Here is a 15,110-nt window from a genome sequence, read left to right as displayed (position 1 = left end):
AAAATTTATGATGTTGAGTGATAGTCTTAAAGTTCTCCTAAGTTTGTCTATACCAATTTTTGGACTCAAGTTGATGTTGTCTGTTTTTCTTTATCTCCTCAGATAGATTCATCATTGATCCTGTGGTTAAATTTGAGGAGGCTAGGCCAAAGACTTGTGAGGCATCAGGAAAAATATATAACTTTGAAATTCCTACAGAAAGAAGGTCATTGGCACAGATTTTCAGTAATGGTGGCAGTAATAAAGTGCACTTTACTTTGAACTTGGGATAACTGGTTTTGCTTTGGACTGCTCACTTGGGTCATTATATATTTGTGGTTGGGTCATAGAACTATACATAGTGCAGATAAAGGGAGAAGGCTGGATTCAATCTAAGACTTTGATCTTTTAACAAACCAACAATTGTTTTTTTCCCAAACTATTCAGAGAACAATGAGAAGAACACATGGTTGGCAGGAGGAACACTTTTATTTGCTTGATATTATTTATTCAGTTACATTCAATTTGAGATCTTTTACTAATTCGTTTCAAAAAGAGATGCCAACTTAGTTCACCATATTTTGATTAAACACTTTCAGGACCCTATCTTATCTGACAAGGAATCCAGCAATAGGATACCTGGGAAACACTTTAGTATTATGAAGAAATGATCAAATTGATGTATAAAGGAGTGAATTTATGGAAAGGTTTGGTGCACAGATGACCTCAGAAAAGAAATTCAGCAATTAAAAGAGCTTGAGCAAGTTGACAGTATATTTGGATAGGAGATGGTTTGTTGTTATTTTAGATTGAAAATCCCCAGAAAGCTTGTCTCCCACTGTAACAAAACACAACATATCACTTTTTAAAAAGCTAGAAATAGAAAAACTGTTTATCTGTATGCAAACATAAGTATGCTACATAAGAAGCTACAAGGCAGGGCATTGCTTTGATTATCTGTAGTATATTGGTACAATATACATAAATATGCCTAAAGGTTAGGTTTAAACAAGATTTACTTCAATGAATATTAAGCAGAATTAAACCTCTTTATGTATCTTAATGGCTCTATGATCAGAAAGGAAATGATACACTTGCATGGACCATTTTGAAATTAAAATATGAAAACTTCTGGCCACTTCAGTTAATCCATTTGATAACATTATACTATGAATTTAGCCTCTCCTGAACCAAGACTTACCTGTAGACTTCCTCAAATATTCAAGATATTTATAAACAAAAGACTTAATTTTGAGACAATTACTAGAAATACCAATTTAAGAGAACTTTGGTACAAAAAGCATAACACATTTGATATGCTCAGACATCTGTCACTAAGAAGACTTGTATACCTCTGTATTTAAAACACTCTGGTTATAGTAGACTATACTATATGAAAAATTTCTTCCATATCACTACTGAATCATTTTTTTATTTTTTTAAAATATATAATACATCAGAGATTACCACTTCTTTTATGACCCCAATGCAATTTTTATTAAGTACATTGGATGCTGTCAAGAACTTCAACTAATTAAACGCTTGCATGATTTTTTATAAATAAAATCTATTTTCAAAGTTTAAGATAGGGTATTACTCTTATCTATTTTATATGGAATCATATTGTTTCTTCAGAATTGTAAATAATTTCTAGATAACTTATTAAATGATACTAGGATTTTAATAACATGGTTCTAAAACCACTATCCATGGAAGTCAATGTTAACCCTCACAAAAAGGAAGATAGTTTCAAGAGTTGTGACCTTGTTTGGTTATTTCTGAAAAGTTCAACACAGTATAATAATTAATGCACACATATTTCCAACTATTTTAATACATTGGTGACATGTGATCTGAACAATGAAAATGTTTTATAAACATTCTTGAAACTCAGTGAGATGCCATTTTATTTGTCTTCACATAGTTTCTATTCTCCAATAGCCACTTGTTTTCTCATTAAGGTAGAAAATGGTTAAAAGCACTTTAAAGGGCACTGTGTTTTTTACTTTGCATATTTTTTGAGCCTTCTACACTGCTTAATTATTAAGTGCCTATTGAAATAATGAATGAAGATGGTACAAATGGCTTGACTATATATTCTTATATTAAGTTGGTTGTTTGATTCATTTATGGTTAGTAGAAAAGTTTTATAGCTTTTAAAATGAGTTTCTCTCACTTTTTAATTTGTTTTAATGGGGAACATACCTCCATTATCGTCATTGTAGTTGTTTGTGATGGAGATATAGAAAAGGATGTGATAAACCAGGAAAATGTGGAAATACAAAGGCTCTGAGGGAAGAATTCTCTGTTTGTGTACATCCTCTATTTGAAAAACATGATTATTTTTGGGGGAGAGGGAAATGCCTTACTTTGAAGATCATTTTCATTTAAAATTAACATGATATGTTTCACATACCCATACTTAGGAAACAATTCTTATATACTAGGATTCAAACTGCAAAGTGTTCCTTAACTAGTAAACTAGAACTTATGATAACCATATTTTCACTAATCCAAAAACATCAAAGCCATAAAATAAACATACTTCAAAAGTTTTCATACTACTATAAAAGTTCATTTGTATAAAACAACTAGGAAAAGTATCTCTTTTTTCTGTTGTTGAAGCTTGTATCTTAACAATATTATTTTTGTTACTTATTGGACATTACCCTTAAATTTATATAAGGTGGAGTAATACAACTATACTAGGTATTTACAACTGTTTCCAGAGAGGTGGTTCTCTTGGAAAAATCACAAAATTGTTCTCTATTAAAGTAAAAGCACTAGAGAGATACCAATTTTGTACTTTCACTTGGCTATAAGAATATATGTTTTATTTTAAAATGTACATTTATATTCAATTACACATCTATTAGAAAACAAAGTAATTTTTTCAAGTTGCACATTTAGGCACAGAGACCTACAATCCAAATTAAATGTATTTGTTTACGGTGTCTAATAAGACTAAAATTCAATTATATACCAACTTAATTATGTCTCAATGACAGTATGTTGGTATAGCTTCATCAGAATGAATATTAGTTGATGGTATCAAAAATAGTTTTGCAAACATATAGCAATCTTAGTTTGTGCATACAATTCAGAGTTCTAGAAGAAATATTTGATAAAGATTAAAAATATAATGTTACTTATTTTCAGGAGAAATAAGATAAAGCAAATTTTAAGTGAAAAGTAGAAAAAGTTTAGGGTTCTTTGCTTCTTAATATGTGAAAAAACTTAGTAAAATTATATTTATTTAAATTATAAATTAGAATATAATACTTTTGCCAGCTTCCTTATAAAATGGGAATTTTGGAGATAGTAGTTTCAAATGTCTTGATTTATGGTATTTAAGATTCATTTAACTTTACTCTTTATGCAAATAGAGGGATGAAACCAATACTTGGCTATTTGTAACCTTGATGGAGGTAGTATATGAGCCAGCCACAGTGCAATCAAAGCCATGTTTCTATTTACCAGCTGTATAGCACATGTATCTTTCAAATGGAAAACCATGTTTCTGGCTATAGGAGTCAAAAAATAAGTAATACTGGACATCTTTTCTCCTCTCTTCCATGGCTTACATATTCAAGTAAATTTTAAAAAGGAAGTCTCTTGGTCCTGTTCAGTGACCTAACACTCTGAATTGTAGGAAATGGAGAAGAAAATCAAAGTCTACATTTATATAAACTTACCTTAAAAAATAGATTCACAGCCCCTGATGATACAGCAAACTTCACAAAATCTGGTGGTTCAGCTTCTACTATAATGTCAAAAATAGGGAGTGGAATACTTGAATTGGAGTGAAAGTTTAAATCGGCAGGATACTTGACACCAGTTGGATTCTGGATCTTGGATAAATCTTTTAAAAAGCCAACTTCCTTGGCATCAAGGACATCCTTGGACTTAGTGGTATGATTAAAGCTAGAAGAATCCATGGAGCCAGAAGAGTCCTTGAGGCAGACACCAAATTTGTGGTTATCAACAACTGTATAATTTATACCAAGCTTAGATGAATCAGAAAATTCAGAGGTGATCAAACTTTCGGGAGTGGAAGTATAGTTTGTGCCAGCAGCAAAAGTGGGGGAGTTAGCATAAACAATATTAGGAATGGAGGAACTGGTACCAATTTCTAATCCAGGCTCAGACAGATTATTAATATTGCTTATACTGGTGGAATTATGAACATTATGAGTATTTGTGGCATCATAGTTGGAGTTGGTGACAAAGTTGGATTCAAAGGCATGAATCAATCTAAGGTCATGGTTAATGCCTGAGGCACAGTTGGTGCCAGCAGTATAGCTAGCGCTAACAGCACCACTACAACTAGTTGTATTGCTAGTGTCAATGACATTGGCAGTAGTAGTTGTAGAGCTGTGTCTGGCAGCATAACTGTTTTTGGCAATATAGTTGGGGTTGACTAGAGGGCTAGAACCTACTGCATGGGTAAATCTTGAGACACAGTCATGGTCTGAGTCATAGTTTGGGACAGCTGCATAGTTGTGTCCAGCAGCAATGGTGGGTTTTGTATCATACGTGGAGTCAGCATCCTTGTTAGAACTAATAGCACTATTGTGGCTTATAGCACTACTAGGCCTGACATTATAGTTAGATCCAGGGTCAATTTTAAGGCCAGAGCCATTGTCATTGGGGCCAGGGCTATTGTTGTTCAGGCCAGGACCATTGATTTTGAGGCAGGAGTCATTGTTGCTGTAGTCAGGGCTGTTGGGACATGATACGATATTTTGGGCGTCAGGGGCATTGTTTTGGAGGCCAGATATATTGATTTTAGAGCCATGTCTATTGTTGGGGCTAGTACCATTGTTGGGGCAAATGTCATTGCCTGATCCAGTGGCATTGTTAGTGCCAGAACCATTATTGGAACAAAAAGTGTAGTTCAGGCCAGTTCCATTCTGCAGCACAGAGGTAGAGTTTGTACTAGTGCCATTGCTGGAGTTAACAGTACAGTCCTGATCAACACAATTGTCTAGGCCAGGGGTATTGTCTGAATTAATGGTATGTTTTCCCCCATCAGAATCAGTGCTGTATTTGGAATTAGCATCATTTTTAGTGGCATCATCAATATTAGAGTCAGGTTCATTGTTGGAGTCAGTTCCATTGTTAGAGTCACCATCACCGTTGGAATCAGCTCCACTTGTAGGGTCAGCATCACCACCAGGATCAGATCCACTGTTTGTGTCTGCATTATGTTCAGCATTGCTATCTTTTGAATCATTGTCATCAGGGTCAGACTTATCTTTGGGATCTTTCTTATCTTTGGTGTTGTTTTCATCCTCAGAGTCTATTTCCTTTTCAGAATCTTTTTTCATCTTCAGAGTCTGTCTCATCTTCATGTTCTGTCTCATATTTGAGAAGAGGCTCGTCATTGGCACTGGCCTTATCTTTGAGGCTTCTAGCAGTAATCAGTTTAGTATCATTGTCAGGTTTGGCCTCATTTTCAAGTTTAGCAGTAAGGTTAAACATGCCCTCATTTTCAAGGCCAGGAACATTGCTGGTGTTGATAACATTGTCTGGGCCAAGTGTACTATGGGAGCTCATAGTATTTTGAGGATTCATGGGAAAGGTATGGGTAGCAGTAGAGCCTATGTGATTTTGGACAGCTGAGAAACTTTCACAATGTAAATAAGAACTTGAGCCCAAGGAATATTTAGAATCCTCCCGGTGTAAAGGACAGCAAAAGCCCACAGAATGCTTAGGATCCAGGGATTGAGATAAAGGGCTATTCCAAGAAGTCTTGTGATATCTAATAGATTTGAGGTTCAGAGAATATTTAGAATCCAAGGGAATTTGGAGATGTAAAGAAGAATCAGGGTCTGAATCATCATCAGAGTTTACAAGACATTTATGAAAAGGAGAATTACCGATTTCCATAAAACATTTGGAACATATAGGAGCCCCAGTGTCTAAAGAATATGTGTTATTTTTGTGAGTCTTGGGGTGTACAGCATACTGAGGGCTCATGGACATAGGGTGGCAGAGAAGTGCTGAGACTTTGGAGGTATAATCCTCAGCATCTAGAAGATTAAGAGGATTCATTTGAGACTGGGAACTCTGAAAATTTTGTGGGAATTGATAGTCCTTGCAACAACTTTTACAGACAGAAATTTTGTGCCTTCTGTTTCTGTGATACTTGTTATCTAGAATGTGTTTGGGTCTGAAAGGCTCTGGCTGTGCTCTTCCTTTAGCTTTTGCTGTGACTTTTGATTGCCAATGAGAGTTGGAGACACTTCTTTAAATCTCACAATCTTGTCATCACTCAGATATCTTACAAATTGAATTCTGGAAATTGCTAGGAAGATAATAAAACATGAGCAAAAATAACAAATAAATAATAAAGTTTTACCTTGACATTCACATTACAACACAAATATGTGCAAAGAAAAAATGCCATTTTATTCAATAGATTATTGTTAACTGGTATTTCAAAAGGAGGCCATGATCCTAAATTTTCTGCTCAAGTAGGTGTCATCTTGAGCTTATTAATAAATAAAAAAATGAAAGATTTTATATTATATTTCTTATTAACAAATAAAAAATGAAAAAAATTCATCTTATATTTCTATACTGCTCAGATTCAGAGAGCTTATTTTTAAGGAGATAACTCATTTAACAGGAATTCATTGGCACAATGTGTCCAAAATAAAACTGACTTTAGAAAGTTTGGTTACCACAGATCTGCATTATCTTTTTCATTTTGCTTCCAGAAATACTAGCTATTTATTATTTACTGGAATATAATCCCTGTAATTTATACCATCTCCATGCTTGGAGACAAAAATTTTCTTTGGCTTGATATGTATGTCAAAATTGCAAATTTTTCTGATATTATCAAGGATAAATTTCTGTAGCTATCATGAACTCATTGGAACATGATTCTGAAAATATAGACATTTACCAATAAAACTGAACTAAAAAATTCAGTAAATGTCATTGTTTTCTAGGTAAATGGGCAAGAAAAAAATAAAAAGCAACAAAAGAAGACCTCCTTCTACCATTTCCTCAAGGTCTTAAAGACATTTTTGTTATATTTTGGCACTAAACATAAAATCATACTTGGGAAAGAGTCAAAGAATGTTGGGTGGTAGTTTCCACTTAGAAATTGATAGTGACTTTTTACAGAGAAGAAGATATGTCTTTTCATAAACTTTCCTTTAATGGCATATAGAATCCTTAAGATAAATTTTTAATTGCATACTCTTTAGGCATTTATAAAAGAGACAACTTAAATTAGATACATTCTGAAAAGTATTCAATAGTGTATACTACATATGACATTATCTACAATGAAACTTTTTTTTTTTTACTGTATAACCCTCACAGATTTATTTCTAAGAAAAGGAGCTCATATTCTTGTAAATACATGAAGTCATTATGTTGCTTTTGATAACATGATAGCATTCACTGGGCTCATGTAATGCAAAAGACATGAGATGTTGATAGTATTTGTATGTTTTATAGTAAATACTAGAAGCACAACTACAGATTTTCTATCCCATGCAATGTATAAACAAATATTGAAGGAAAGTGGTATTAATGTCTGGTATTCAACAGCACGTATTATATATTTTACTCATACACTGCTATTATTATAAATTAGTGACGGGGTTTAGAGCCTGACAGAAACAAAAAAGTGATGTAATTTTGCTATTTGTAGTACTTATTCACATTCAAGTTACTAAAATATACTAATAGTCAAATATACTAAATTTATAGTCAATAGTCAAAAGTATAGTCAAATATACTAAAACAATTATAAACAATATGGCTGTAAAACAAATTGGAAGTATATGGGTATTCAAGGTATACAAGGTTCTTAAACTGGATGAGAAAAGAACACTGAAAAATGTCATATCAAATATGAGAGTTATATCACTAAATTGATATCTTAAACTATCTTAAAACTAATATCTTAAAACTAAGAGTGAGATGCATATCTGACAGCAGTACTCAGGCTGCTCTATAGGGATAGAGAACTTAAATTATAATCAAGAAAGTATCTCTCATTTAAAGCCTGAAGATGTATTTCTGACTTCCAAAAGCCAAAGGATATGTTCATATGCATAAGAAAAATAAAAATCAACTTATTTATACATGATTATCTGTACTTGCAGAGTTTGGTGTGGCTACAGCACAGAATGCATTGGGTGTATAGTGGAGATCTCAATCAGAAGTACTCTTTTTATGCCTTTTAAAGGAGGAGATAGAAATGAATAAATGACAACATAGTAGACTCTTAGTGACATTATCAGAGAATAATAGTGGTTTTTATGTGATTTAGAGGACTCAGTATTATGTGTGTAAGAAAGATCGCTGGTTTTCAAACAGCCTGTGTTTGAGAATTTGGTTCTATCATGTGTTAGTGATATGATTTGGGCAAGTTATACAACATTCAAAAGCCATCGTTTCTTCAGCCTAAAACAATTATAATTATATCTACCTTTTAAAGCTGTTGTATGGGTTAGATGAGATACTCTATAAATGTTAGGTATTTCTATTCTCTCAAGATACAAAAATATAATATTGTGGAGATTGTTGTACTAGTTTTTCCTCTTGTGAATCTTATATACCTAATGACTAGTAGCCAATTTTGAACTATTCTGTTAATTTTCTAATATTCTGAAAGTTGGGAAGAATAGTTATAAGGACTAAATTTTAGGCATTTTAAATTTATATACAGAATTACAGTACTATTGTTCCAAGAAGTCCAATAGCTATATTTCCCACACTGTTTCATAGAGTGAAAATAAAGCTGATTCATCATAAAATGTTGTTACTAAAAAGGTATTTATTTAAATATAATTAAAGAAATAGTTATCAAAACAAACTATAGACACAGCAAGATTATGACAAGTGCAAATTCCTACAAATTGACAATTATTATTACTATAATTGTGATAGCTTGAATGATATGTAATTGATACTCATGTCATTAACTTTGAAAAAAGACTTGATATTCAAATGAAAGGAGACAACTGTATTTTATTTTATCTTATTTTACTTTATTTTATTTTGTAAAAGAATAGAAAAATATTTATTGACCACTGTTTACCAGTATTTACAATAAAGTAAACAATATATACAGTTGGAGAACGTTCTGATTACTACAAAGTTATTTTTTCTGGTTTCTGCTGAACCAGTAACTCAAATACTGAGAAGATTGAACCTACATGTAAGGAAGGAGTTGAGGTAAAGAATAAAAATGCAGGTCAAGAATTTAGATTACAGAAGTTTGTTTACCCATTTATTCCAGCAGGTCTTAAATTGCCAACATCTCTAACCATCTGGTTATTATTAGGTTTCCATGAATGAAGTCTTAGATATTTCATGAATCATGACCTTTTAGTCAATATAGCACAGGGATTTAAACTTCTTGGAAAGGAATGGTGTGCTAAGAGGAACATTTAATGTCCATTTAAGTTTTGTTTACCTAAATAAAACACACCAGGACTTGATTAGTTTTCTCATTTGGGTGGGGAGGTTGTTGGTAGTGATAACATTTTCCTTTCAAGGATCTTGCAAATAAACTTGTATTTAAATGACTATAGATCTGAATATGGATACTAATATGGCTGCTTTTAAACTGTCCAATTTAAATTGTTTACATTATATTTAAGTTGTCCAATTAGTTACAAAACTTGAAAGGTTAAAGCTTCAGGAATTTTCAATTTAACTTTAAGTGATTTATTTCTAAAGTTTCTGAAAATGCTGCTATTCCAGAAACATGGGCTTATCCATGGTTATTAAATGCTGTTTTTGTTTTAGTGAATGTTAAAAAAAAAGAAAGAAGGAAAGAAAAGAAAACCTCTACGTATATATTTTTACACACACACACACACACACACACACACACATACAGACGCCTAAAAAACCAAAAAAAATCAGAATGGTCCTTAGGTGTATAGGAGTTAAACACAAATTCTGATTGAATAAGATCTATGAAGATTTCTCCCAGTATTTAGAAAAACTGTTCTCGAATGCAGGGGAATAATATACCATGGTCTCAAATATTATTTTCTGGTAAAGTAATTACAGAAAGCCTTTATTTGTTCAAAGTAACTAGTAGATGCAAAAACAAAAACAAAAACAAAAAACCCGAACAACTTCCCCAATACTACTTGAAAATAAAACTTGATTTTTATTAGAATGTTATATATTCACACTAATAAATTAAAATCAAGACCCAAAGAAACACAAGCAATCACTGAACTTCACTTTGGGACCAGAATGTCAAGTTAGTCTCTCATCATAAAAAGCAATAATAATTTTTTAAATTTTATTTATTTATTTATTTATTTATTTATTTATTTATTTATTTATTTATTTATGTTTACAGGTGTGTTTATTTTCTTTAACATTTTTAATTTTTTAAATATGAAAATTTTTGTCAAATTTGTTTCCATACAACACCCAGTGCTCATCCCAAAAGGTGCTCTCCTCAATGCCCATCACTCGCCCTCCCCTCCCTCCCACCCCCATCAACCCTCAGTTTATTCTCAGTGTTTAAGAGTCTCTTATAGTTTGGATGTCTCCCTCTCTAACTTTTTTCTTTCCTCCCCTCCCCCATGGTCTTCTGTTAAGTTTCTGAGGGTCCACAAAAAGGTGAAAACATATGGTATCTGTCTTACTCTGTATGACTTGTTTCACGTAGCAGAACACTCTCCAGTTCCATCCACGTTGCTACAAAAGGCCATATTTCATTCATTCTCATTGCCAAGTAGTATTCATTGTGTATATAAACCACAATTTCTTTATCCATTCATCAGTTGATGGACATTTAGGCTCTTTCCATAATTTGGCTATTGTTGAAAGTGCAGCTATAAACATTGGGGTACAAGTGCCCCTATGCATCATCATTCTTGTATCCCTTGGGTAAATTCCTAGCAGTGCTATTGCTGGGTCATAGGGGAGATCTATTTTTAATTTTTTGAGGAACCTCCACACTATTTTCCAGATTGGCTGCACGAGTTTGCATTCCCAGCAGCAGTGCAAGAGGGTTCCAATTTCTCCACATCCTCTCCAGCATCTATAGTCTCCTTATTTGTTCATTTTAGCCACTCTGACTGGCGTGAGGTAATATCTGAGTGTGGTTTTGATTTGTATTTCCCTGATGAGGAGTGATGTTGAGCATCTTTTCATGTGTCTGTTGGCCATCTGGATGTCTTCTTTAGAGAAGTGTCTACTCATGTTTTCTGCCCATTTCTTCACTGGATTATTTGTTTTTCAGGTGTGGAGTTTGGTGAGTTCTTTACAGATTTTAGATACTAGCTCTCTATCCAATATGTCATTTGGAAATATCTTTTCCCATTCCATCGGTTGCCTTTTAGTTTTGTTGATTGTTTCCTTTGCAGTGCAGAAGCATTTTAACTTCATGAGGCCCCAAGTGATCATTTTTGCTTTGGAAATGACTCAAGTAAGAAATTGCTTCGACTGAGGTCAGAGAGGTTTTTTCCTGCTTTCTCCTCTAGGTTTTTGATGGTTTCCTGTCTCACATTCAGGTCCTTCATCCATTTGGAGTTTATTTTTGTGAATGGTGCAAGAAAGTGATCTAGTTTCATTCTTCTGCATGTTGCTATCCAGTTCTCCCAGCACCATTTGTTAAAGAGACTGTCTTTTTTTCCATTGGATATTCTTTCCTGCTTTGTCAAAGATGAGTTGGCCATACTTTTGTGGGTCCAATTCTGGAGTCTCTATTCTATTCCATTGGTCTATGTGTCTGTTTTTGTGCCAATACTATGCTGTCTTGATGATTACAGCTTTGTAGTAGAGGCTAAAGTCTGGGATTGTGATGCATCCCACTTTGGTCTTCTTCTTCAATATTACTTTGGCTATTCTGGGTCTTTTTTGGTTCCATACAAATTTTAGGATTATTTTTGTTCTGGTTTGAGACGAATGCCAGTGAAATTTTGATTTGTATTGCATTGAATGTGTAGATTGCTTTGGGTAGTATTGACATTTTAACAATGTTTATTCTTCCAATCCATGAGCACGGAATGTTTTTCCATTTCTTTATGTCTTCTTCAATTTCTTTCATAAGCTTTTTATAGTTTTCAGTATACAGATCTTTTACATCTTTGGTTAGGTTGATTCCTAGGTATTTTATGATTCTTGGTGCAATTGTGAATGGGATCGGTTTCTTTGTCTTTCTGTTGCTTCATTGTTAGTGTATAAGAATGCGACTAATTTCTGTACATTGATTTCGTATCCTGTGACTTTCCTGAATTCATGTATCAGTTCTAGCAGACTTTTGGTGGAGACTATCAGGTTTTCCATGTATAATACCATGTCATCTGCAAAAAGCGAAAGCTTGACTTTGTCTTTCCCAATTTTGATGCCTTTGATTTCATTTTGTTGTCTGTTTGCTGATTCTAGAACTTCCAACATTATGTCAAACAACAGTGGTGACAGTGGACATCCCTGTCATGTTCCTGACCTCAGGGGGGAAGCTCTCAGCTTTTCTCTATTGAGGATGATATTAGCTGTGGGCTTTTCATAAATGGCCTTTATGATGTTTAAGTATGTTCCTTCTATCCCGACATTCTCGACGGTTTTTATTAAGAAAGGATGCTGAATTTTGTCAAATGCTTTTTCTGCCTTGATTGACAGGATCAAATGGTTTTTTTCTTTTATTTTCTTTATTAATGTGATGTATCACATTGATTGATTTGCGAATGGTGAACTAGCCCTGCAGCCAAGGAATGAATCCCACTCTATCATGGTGAATAATTCTTTTTATATGCTGTTGAATTGGATTTACTAGTATCTTATTGTGAATTTTTGCATCCATATTCATCAGGGATATTGGCCTGTAGTTGTCTTTTTTTACTGGGTCTCCTTCTCAGCTTGAGAAGGATAGATATTATCTCTGCTTTAAATGTCTGGTAGAATTCCCATGGAAGACATCTGGTCCTGGGCCTTTTTGCGGGGTGGAGATTCTTTTTTATTTTAAATTTTTTTAAATGTTTATTTATTTTTGAGACAGAGAGAGGTAGAGCATGAACGGGGGAGGGTCAGAGAGAGGGAGACAGAATCTGAAACAGGCTCCAGGCTCTGAGCTGTCAGCACAGAGCCTGACGCAGGGCTCGAACTCACGGACCGCGAAATCATGACCTGAGCCAGAGTCGGCCACTTAACCAACTGAGCCACCCAGGCGCCCCCGGGGTGGAGATTCTTGATAACTGATTCAATGCCTTCCCTGGCGTGGGTCTGTTTAAGTTTTCTATTTCTTCCTGCTTGAGTTTTCAACGTGCATGGGTGCTTCGGAATTTGTCAATTTCTTCCAGGTTATCCAGTTTGTTGGCATATAATTTTTCATAGTATTCCCCAATAATTGCTTGTATTTATGAGGGATTGGTTGTAATAATTCCATTTTCATTCATGATTTTATCTATTTGGGTCATCTCCCTTTTCTTTTTTTTTTTTTTTGAAATAAAGCATTTTTTTTAATTTTTATTTATTTTTTATTTTTTTCTATATGGTTTCATTTATTTATTTATTTTTTATATATGAAATTTATTGACAAATTGGTTTCCATACAACACCCAGCGCTCATCCCAAAAGGTGCCCTCCTCAATACCCATCACCCACCCTCTCCTCCCTCCCACCCCCCATCAACCTTCAGTTTGTTCTCAGTTTTTAACAGTCTCTTATGCTTTGGCTCTCTCCCACTCTAACCTCTTTTTTTTTTCCTTCCCCTCCCCCATGGGTTCCTGTTAAGTTTCTCAGGATCCACATAAGAGTGAAACCATATGGTATCTGTCTTTCTCTGTATGGCTTATTTCACTTAGCATCACACTCTCCAGTTCCATCCACGTTGCTACAAAAGGCCATATTTCATTTTTTCTCATTGCCACGTAGTATTCCATTGTGTATATAAACCACAATTTCTTTATCCATTCATCAGTTGATGGACATTTAGGCTCTTTCCATAATTTGGCTATTGTTGAGAGTGCTGCTATGAACATTGGGGTACAAGTGCCCCTATGCATCAGTACTCCTGTATCCCTTGGATAAATTCCTAGCAGTGCTATTGCTGGGTCATAGGGTAGGTCTATTTTTAATTTTCTGAGGAACCTCCACACTGCTTTCCAGAGCGGCTGCACCAATTTGCATTCCCACCAACAGTGCAAGAGGGTTCCCGTTTCTCCACATCCTCTCCAGCATCTATAGTCTCCTGATTTGTTCATTTTGGCCACTCTGACTGGCGTGAGGTGATACCTGAGTGTGGTTTTGATTTGTATTTCCCTGATGAGGAGCGACGCTGAACATCTTTTCATGTGCCTGTTGGCCATCCGGATGTCTTCTTTAGAGAAGTGTCTATTCATGTTTTCTGCCCATTTCTTCACTGGGTTATTTGTTTTTCGGGTGTGGAGTTTGGTGAGCTCTTTATAGATTTTGGATACTAGCCCTTTGTCCGATATGTCATTTGCGAATATCTTTTCCCATTCTGTTGGTTGCCTTTTAGTTTTGTTGGTTGTTTCCTTTTCTGTGCAGAAGCTTTTTATCTTCATAAGGTCCCAGTAATTCACTTTTGCTTTTATTTCCCTTGCGTTTGGGGATGTGTCGAGTAAGAGATTGCTACGGCTGAGGTCAGAGAGGTCTTTTCCTGCTTTCTCCTCTAAGGTTTTGATGGTTTCCTGTCTCATATTTAGGTCCTTTATCCATTTTGAGTTTATTTTTGTGAATGGTGTGAGAAAGTGGTCTAGTTTCAACCTTCTGCATGTTGCTGCCCAGTTCTCCCAGCACCATTTGTTAAAGAGGCTGTCTTTTTTCCATTGGATGTTCTTTCCTGCTTTGTCAAAGATGAGTTGGCCATACGTTTGTGGGTCTAGTTCTGGGGTTTCTATTCTATTCCATTGGTCTATGTGTCTGTTTTTGTGCCAATACCATGCTGTCTTGATGATGACAGCTTTGTAGTAGAGGCTAAAGTCTAGGATTGTGATGCCTCCTGCTTTGGTCTGCTTCTTCAAAATTCCTTTGGCTATTCGGGGTCTTTTGTGGTTCCATATGAATTTTAGGATTGCTTGTTCTAGTTTCGAGAAGAATGCTGGTGCAATTTTGATAGGGATTGCATAGAATGTGCAGATAGCTTTGGGTAGTATTGACATTTTGAC

At 34.5% G+C, this 15,110-nt stretch overlaps 2 protein-coding genes across 4 annotated transcripts in view; both read right to left on the bottom strand.

The window, feature by feature from the left end:
• Window positions 1-449: 449 nt before the first annotated feature.
• Window positions 450-5,366, bottom strand: LOC102899136 (dentin sialophosphoprotein-like). The gene is made up of 2 exons (XM_019824036.2): window positions 3,675-5,366; window positions 450-817 (listed from the first exon to the last, which is right to left on the bottom strand). The coding sequence occupies exons 1-2, from the start codon at window positions 5,364-5,366 to the stop codon at window positions 779-781; spliced, it is 1,731 nt and encodes a 576-aa protein (XP_019679595.1). The 3' UTR covers window positions 450-778.
• A 759-nt stretch (window positions 5,367-6,125) lies between these two features.
• The window catches only part of LOC109496332, a 389,020-nt gene continuing 380,035 nt past the window's right edge, over window positions 6,126-15,110 (bottom strand). For all 3 annotated transcript variants that reach the window (XM_045050955.1, XM_045050956.1, XM_023249271.2), the window contains one exon: window positions 6,126-6,289. In XM_045050955.1, the coding sequence (XP_044906890.1) occupies window positions 6,138-6,289 (152 nt within the window). In that variant the 3' untranslated portion in view covers window positions 6,126-6,137. The remainder of the gene's footprint in view (window positions 6,290-15,110) is intronic.

The sequence above is a fragment of the Felis catus genome, chromosome X (assembly GCF_018350175.1).
Source record: "Felis catus isolate Fca126 chromosome X, F.catus_Fca126_mat1.0, whole genome shotgun sequence".
In the NCBI taxonomy this organism is placed as follows: domain Eukaryota; kingdom Metazoa; phylum Chordata; class Mammalia; order Carnivora; family Felidae; genus Felis; species Felis catus.
This window is presented reverse-complemented; position numbering and strand designations above follow the sequence as displayed.